Here is an 8,418-nt window from a genome sequence, read left to right on the forward strand (position 1 = left end):
AGCTTGGGAAAGTTGTAAAAGTTGAATTTTATTTTTGTTAGTAGTATAGATTGACAAAAAGAAAAAAATTGAATTAAATTTTTTTGTCAAACTAACAAGTGACGCTAAAAAAAAAAAAAAAAACACTAGCATTCTCTCCCGTCTAGGGTTTTATCTCCGTCTCTCCTGCTAGGGTTTTTCTTCATTGTTTTCCGACGAGCATTCTGCCAATCAGTACCGAACGAGGTCCCTTGCCGGCCTTCGAACTTCTCTTTCTCTATCTCCATGGCGTCGAGTTCCCAGCAGCAGCGTGAGGTGTCGGAGCAGTATGATGAGGACGCCTTGTCCGATAAATGGGCAGACATGCGGCTTGAAGATGAGGAGGAAGGTGTAGAGGCAGCCAACGCCTTCCGGCCGAACGATGTGGATGGGGGTAAGGTGTATTCGGTTGTAGGTCGTTTTCTCACGAGGAAGATGATCAAGGTCGAGTACATGCGGCAGGTTCTAGCTTCGGCCTGGCAGCCTGTTATGGGTCTACGGGTAACGGAGTTACATGCGAACCTCTTTCTGTTTGCTTTTTATCACGAAACGGACATGCTCAGGGTGCTCCAGGATGGGTCATGGTCGTTTGAGAATCACACGCTGGTCTGTCGGCAGGTGTGCGATGGGTCATTGCCTGGGGAGGTCAAACTTGATACGGTTGATATGTGGGTGCAAGTCTATGACTTGCCTATGGGATATACGTCCAACATGATTTTGGAGCAGGCATGTAATTATGTTGGTACGTTTATTAAGTGTGATGATCGTCAGGTTGGGGGGCCATGGAAAACGTTTTACCGTGTGAGGGTTGCAGTACCAGTGGACAAACCGCTAAAACGTAGAATGAAGTTGATACGCCGGGATAAAACCTGGGGATGGGTCAATTTTAAGTATGAACGTCTACATAATTTTTGTTACTGCTGTGGAATGTTAGGGCACCTAGAAAAATTCTGTGTGAAGGCTAGGGTTTCCGGGATCAAGCCGGAGCTGTATCCGTATGGAGCCTGGATGAGAGCAGGAAGGACCAAGGGGCCGAGGCCGGTTGGAGCATCTTGGCTATTACCGCCGGTTGGTGACACACCGTTGCCACCGAAGGTGCAGCCGGGTACGGGTTCGCCAGGTGTGGGGGGGATGGCGGATGTGCATATGGTGGTGAGTGGGGATGAGGTAGATGAGGATGTGGTGGCTTCGTCTAAAAGACGCCGTGCTGGTACGGTGGATGATGATCTCACCGGGGCTACTGTACCAGTGAGTGAGGAGGTGGTGCATGACAATGTGTCAAAAAACTTGCAGATGGCGGGTCTTGGTTCCCAGGCCCGCCCGACCCAATGAGTACACTAAGCTGGAACCGTCGTGGCTTGGGCAATCCACAGACAGTTCGTCAACTGGAGGACGTAGTGTCCCGGAAAAAGCCTGATTTTGTATTTTTGATGGAAACTAAGGTACGAAGGGATCATGCGGAACGTGTTCGAATTAAGCTAGGGTTTGAGGGGTTGTTTTATGTTGAACCGGGGGGTGAACGTGGATTAAGTGGTGGCATAGCACTATTATGGCGGAAAAATAGCACAGCAAGACTGATAACTTACTCAAAGAATTATGTTGATATGGAGATCAGTATGGTTGGGTTTCCACACTCGCGAATGACTTGTTACTATGGCTATCCAGAGAGAAATAGGCGCAGGGAGGCATGGAATCTCATTAAATCCTTAAAGTCACAATCTAATCTACCATGGGTTATGATTGGAGACTTTAATGAGCTTCTATTCCAGTACGAGAAGAGGGGGGGTAATCCACATCCGAATTATCTTCTGCGTGGGTTTGGAGAGGTCTTGGACTATTGTGGATTAGCTCAGTTGCCGATGAGTGGATATCAGTTTACATGGGAGAAGGGTAAGGGCACGACAAGATGGATAGAGGAGAAACTGGATAAAGTGTTGGCTACGAATGTGTGGAGTGATGTAGTCCCAGGAGCAAATGTGACAAATCTATTGATGAGACAGTCGGATCATTCTGCCATCTTCCTAGGTATTCATGACCCGATGGGAAGAGGGGGGACATACAGACGACAGTTCAGGTTTGAGATGGCATGGTTGTATGATGAGGGGTGCAGGCATGTGGTGGAGGAGTCGTGGAATGAGAGAAGAGGGAATGGTTTACAAGATTGTATTGCACATTGTGGCAATCGTTTGGCTAAATGGGGGGGAGACCGGTATCATAAGTTTGGTGAGCGGATTAAAAATCTCCGGAGAGAACAATTGCGGCTCAGGGGACGAATGGATACAGACTCATTAACTGAATTCCAGCGCATGGAGGTGGAATTGAGTAATATGGAGGCCCAGGAAGATGCATATTGGAAACAACGAGCGAAACAGCATTGGCTCAAGAATGCGGATGCCAATACTAAATTCTATCACAGGTATGCCTCTCACCGAAAAAAGAAAAATTCAATATCTCGTATTATGAATAATTCTGGGGATTGGGTTGAAGGAAATGATATGAAGGATGTGGTTATGGATTATTTTGCCAATGTGTTTAGTTCTAGTAATCCTGTGTCTGGCCATAGTTTATTTGAGAGGGTAGTACCAAAGATCACGCATGAGCAGAACGAAGCACTGCTTCGACCATTTGTGGTTGATGAGGTTAGGGCTGCATTATTTGCAATGTTCCCAGATAAAGCACCGGGTCCGGATGGAATGAACCCAGGTTTCTATCAGCACTTCTGGGATATTGTGGGAGGTGACATGGCAAATTATATTGTTGATTGCTTGAATATGCGTACTATCCCCTCTGCATTGAATGAAACGAATGTTGTGTTAATCCCAAAAAAAGATGCCCCAGAGTTAATTTCGGATCTACGACCAATAGCCCTAAGTAATGTTGTTTACAGAGTGATGGCCAAGATGATTGCGCAGAGAATGAAACCCCTGATGGAAGGTATTATTTCAGACACACAGAGTGCTTTTATCCCTAATCGGCTAATTACTGATAATATTTTAGTAGCAGCTGAGGTGGGACATTTTTTGAATAGAAAACAATGTGGTATTGGTGGATGGGGAGCTCTTAAACTGGATATGGCTAAGGCATACGATCGTATGGAATGACCTTTTTTGAAAGGGATGCTTAAAGCCTTAGGATTTGATGAAAGGTGGGTGGATTTGATCATGTTGTGTGTTACCACAGTCTCCTACAGGTTTCTGGTCAATGGGTCGCCTACGGAGGCAATATTGCTCACTCGTGGTCTCAGACAGGGAGATCCTTTGTCCCCGTATCTGTTTATCATTTGTGCAGAAGGCCTTTCTCTATTATTACAGCAGACACAGGCTAATGGTTTGATTCATGGATGTAGAGTGGCACGAGCTGCGCCCCCGATCTCCCATTTGTTTTTTGCTGATGACAGTTTACTATTTTTTAAGGCGAATGTACAGGAAGCTACTGAAATTAAGAATATTTTGGCTACTTATGAGAGCTTATCTGGACAAATGGTCAACTATCAGAAATCTAGTATTTGCTATAGTAAGAATACTAGTGGGGCTGATAGGGATATAATTCAGGCTCCGAATTTTGGAAAGTATTTGGGATTGCCGGCATTTGTGGGGAAAAATAAGAAAATAGCATTTGCTTATATTGAAGATAAAATCAAACAGAGAATTGGCTCATGGAATAAGAAGCTCCTAACGCAAGCTGGGAAGGAAATTTTATTGAAAAGTGTAGCCCAGGCAATGCCTACCTTTTCAATGAGTGTATTTTTGTTGCCAGTATCTGTTTGCTCTGCTATTGAGCGCACAATGAACCGATATTGGTGGGGCTCTGGGACGAACCGTGGTATTCATTGGAAATCTTGGGATAAACTATGTATCCCAAAGAAATATGGGGGTCTGGGGTTTAAGGATTTAAGAGCATTTAATTTGGCTATGGTAGGAAAACAAGCATGGAAGTTTCTTACCAATCCTGAGTCCCATGATGGATGCATGGCTAGCGGTACGCGGTGTCACCGCCCAGCCCACAAGCCAACAGACTGCTGCATTGCCGACCGAGACTATTGCCGCCCCACTGCCCAGTTCGGCAGTTGCGACTGTCTCACCAGTAGCGCTGCCACACTCGTCCACACGCCAGGAACACTCCGCATACCCGAAGCAATGTTACGTAGACGCGGGATACAATGCAGATATGAAGATAGCCACAACCGGAGTACTATTACTAGACCATATTGGAAGATATGTATCGGCTTACTGTGTGCCACCACAAGCGTGTTTCTCACCTCTTATGGCCGAGACCCTAGCATGCAAGGAAGCGTTATCGTGGCTCAAACAACGTGGTGAACAATTGATTCAAATCTTTATGGACTGTCAGACGTTGCGAACCAACCTCGAGTCTTCTATCCAACCTCGATCTTATCTTGGCTATGCCCTTGATGAGTGCCGACGCCTTATAGCTACTTTTAATTTCGTTTCAGTTATATTTATTCCTAGATCACAGAACGTTATGGCACACGACTTAGCATCAGATGCTTTTAATTATTCTACAGCTATGTACTGGGATGGGATCCCGTCTGACTCTATTTCAATTCATATATAAATGCAACCACATTGGTTTTTTCAAAAAAAAAACAAGTGACGCTAAACACCGTTTAATCATACGGGCTGCCGCTCACCGCATTTATCTCTCCGAAATCCACGCCGGGAAGAAAACTAGCGTCTATGCCAAACTTTGTTCGGGTGTTTGTTTATTTAAAATTTAAAATTACAATTTGATGAATAAATAATTTAGATATGTATTTTTTATTTTAATTAAATGGTTGAATTTTTGTTATAATTTCAAATATGGTTATTTTGTGAAATTTAATAGACTACTATTTGTATTTTAATATGATCCATGATATTAATTATTTGCTTGATCAAAGACTTTGTGGTCGAACGGCATAATTGTGGCTCTCTCAAAAAGAAAGTCACAGGTTTCAACTCTTTGTGCTTCAGTAGGTTGAGAAAGTATGTATAAATAGATACTATATTGTAACACAATCAGAAATATTCAAAAAAAAAAAATTATTTGTTTGAAATTCAATATGTTGTAAATGTCATTATTGTATTTAATAATATTTAAACAGTTTTGTTGAAAAAAAGACCAAAAATGATCCTGCCACAATAATACTATGACTAAAAATGAATATTTTAATAAAAAAAAAAAAAAAGAACTTAAAGTAGATTGTTACCCATAAATCTAGAACAAAAAATGAAATTAACTCTTAATTATTATATTTAAATTATTATGTGACGTATTTCATCTCTAATAGGTTTAACGAAGACAAACATGGATATTATTATCCTACTAATATAAGCATTTAACCCTCTTCCTGATTTAATTTTTTGATGTGTCGGTTACTATATTTAAAAATAATTTTTATAATTTTGTTTTAATAATTTCAAATAAAATAATTATTTAAAAAAAAAAAAAAAAAAAAAAAACAGCCTCCAGGCTGGCCGGAGACGAAGGACCCTTCGTCTCCGGCCAGCCAGTCATGGAGACTCCGGCTGCTTTAGGAGACGAAGGGGACGGTCTCCATTGCTAGCCGAAAACAAAGCGATCCGACCGCTTCGTCTCCATGGCTGGCCGAAAACGAAGGGCCGGCCATGGAGTCTCCGGCCAAGCTTTTTTTTTTTTTTTTTTTAAATTTCAAAATAATTATTTTATTTGAAATTATTAAAATAAAATTTAAAAATTATTTTTAAATATAGTAACCGACACATCATCAATCCAAACATGTTGTTAACCTGCTAAAAATGCTAATTGTTCTTTTTTTTTTTTTCCAAGTTCATGGATGAATTTGGAGCATATTCAAGTTCGGTGACTTAATTGCTATCCCCAAATAGTTCAATGGTCTATTTGTACATTTTCCCTTCTTTTTAAGTTCAAAATTGTAACAAGCTTCTCCAATTTTCACGGCTTCCGTTGAAATTTATGTTTACATACACTAGTTTTTACACACACATTATTTTGTGTGTACTCATAAATCATACCACAATATTTATTTATTTATTTATGATACATGTGTAGGTGGCTGATTCAACGGAGTAGAATATCTAAATTTATTAAAAATGAAACAAAGAAAATCACTCTCTTTTATTTTTTTAAATTTATTTAACGTCACTTATGCCACAAAGATGATCCTTGAACCAACACACTACACCACAATTTATAACACTCAAGTTTATTTAGGAACTTGAAAAAAGTATATAAAGTGAAACCGACATAAAAACTATCAAAGAAAATGTATAAAACATATAAGGGTGTTTGTGAGTTCAAAGGACATTTATGTTTTTTTTTTTTTTTTTTTTTTTTGACAAAGCTATTCAAAATATAAAAATAAATAAAGAATTAAGAAATAGCCACATGCAATATACACAATAAGAGCTGACAAAACCTACATTATTTTTACCATAGGCTATTCAAAAGATTCACGGGATAAAAGCTCAAGTTCATACTTATTTATTTTTAAAAGTAAAATATTTTCTGCAATTTAAGAACACATAAAATTTAAAATTTTCTAAAAACTTTCAAATATTGTTTTGTTTTGTTTTTGTTTTTTTTTTTCCTAAAAGAATAACAAACAATTTAAAATAGAAATTACTTTCTCACACTTATTTCAAACATTGTCCTAATGTTGAGAACAAAAATTATAAGAGAAACACAAATCTGATAATGCTCATCAATTTATTGAAATGGTATAAACAAGCAAAATGAAAATAAAAGAAAATGGAAAGAAAATTGGGTTGACTCCCAATAGCGCTTCAGTTATTGTCTGTAGCTAGACAACATGAGCATTCATAATCCTGCAACTCTTCTCATTCGCCGTAACATTTTTGTGTCCTGCTTAAATTCAACGGGACTGACCATGGGTCTGGGAAACCCGTGAGCCAGCCCGACTAGTTCTTTTTGGGAGCGAGTGGCAGGGCTGGGGAGCTCTCTACTCCATCTCGTTGGGTCACAGGATTGAGAGACGGGCTCCACCAGCCCGCCAGTTTGGTTGTCATTCTACTTCGTTTCTGTTTTCAAAATCATACTGTGTTTTGGTGTATTTTCTGCCTTGAATCTGATTTGATACAATTAACAACACTAAAGAGATGCTATACTTTATTTTAGGAATGCATTCATGGTAGGATACGATTCCCGGCTTACTTCAATTTATTATGCTTGTATTATTTATTTAATTATTTATTTTGGTGATTTTTTTCATCAGTAGTTATTTCAATAGCTGAATTTAATTAGTTTTGTATGTGCACTTGACAGTGCGTTGTGTGCACTTTTGTGCTCTATTGTTACTACCATGACTTTTATAATTAATTTACCTATTGTATAAAAAAAATGATAGTTCATTCGTCACTTTTTGACGCCATTGCTGGCCGGAAATCGCCGCCGGAATACTAGGTTCCGAACGGCTATTTGGTTAGAAGATTGATGAAGCCTTCCTCGAATTGGCCTCCCTTTTATACTACCAGCCTCAACCATTCCTCCGAGTTCTCTGTTAAACGATCGGATCTCCCCAAGAATCGGACTCGTTGACAATCCCACAGTTGTAATATTGATTTTGGTTCCCGCATCAGACGTCTCTCTCAAATATGTCGGCAATTTCGACTGGCAGCTCAAATGGGCTTCAAGTCATGGGTTTAGTGGATGGGCTGACACAATTTTATTAATTAAAACTAACCAAATAATAATTTAAAAAAATACTAAAAACACAATCACATTTTCTCTTATAAATAACAATCAATTTATCTATAATTAGTATTGCATTTTCTATTATTAATATTACATTTCTATCTAAAAGCAACACATTTCATAAAGAATGATTCGTGAGACAATCTCAAATGAGACTAATCCATTAATTTTTTATATAAATTTCGAAATGTATCATAAGCTTTTAAATGTTTTAACTGGAATAACTAGAAAATGAGTGCGTGTATAAACGAAAAATTAAAGTATTTGTAAATTTTGGAGTTTTGTGATGAATATATTTCTGAACGTTTTGTTAACTAAACCAGGCATTGTCCCGGGATTAATGGAAATCAGTGTATATTTCTGAACGTTTTAAATTGTCAAAAAATTTTATGACACCATTTCACAGATCTTCATCTATGAGATGTGTCAAATTTTTATAAATATTACACTTTTTATCATAAGTATTACAAATTTCGTCACAAATAATTTTTTTAACCCAAGTATTACATTTTTATTTAAATGTATTATTTTTTAAATCTAATTTATCACATTTTAACTCATTAAGTATTACATTTTCTCTCATAACTTCATAAGTAACAATCAATCAATTTATCCATGATTAATATTACATTTTTCTCATAAATAATTGTTTATACCCTAAATATTATATTTTGATTTTAAAATATT

The 8,418-nt window shown here is 38.3% G+C and overlaps 1 protein-coding gene across 1 annotated transcript; it reads left to right on the plus strand.

The window, feature by feature from the left end:
* Window positions 1–264: 264 nt before the first annotated feature.
* Window positions 265–1,350, plus strand: LOC109173066. The gene has a single exon (XM_019322324.1). It carries the CDS (start codon window positions 265–267, stop codon window positions 1,348–1,350), a length of 1,086 nt encoding a protein of 361 aa, XP_019177869.1.
* Window positions 1,351–8,418: the final 7,068 nt, after the last annotated feature.

Source organism: Ipomoea nil, unplaced genomic scaffold (genome assembly GCF_001879475.1).
Source record: "Ipomoea nil cultivar Tokyo-kokei standard unplaced genomic scaffold, Asagao_1.1 scaffold0465, whole genome shotgun sequence".
NCBI classification, from domain to species: domain Eukaryota; kingdom Viridiplantae; phylum Streptophyta; class Magnoliopsida; order Solanales; family Convolvulaceae; genus Ipomoea; species Ipomoea nil.

Excerpts from the sequence above, each read along its gene's own strand:
- LOC109173066 (XM_019322324.1), top strand. The coding sequence starts at position 265 with ATGGCGTCGAGTTCCCAGCAGCAGCGTGAGGTGTCGGAGCAGTATGAT.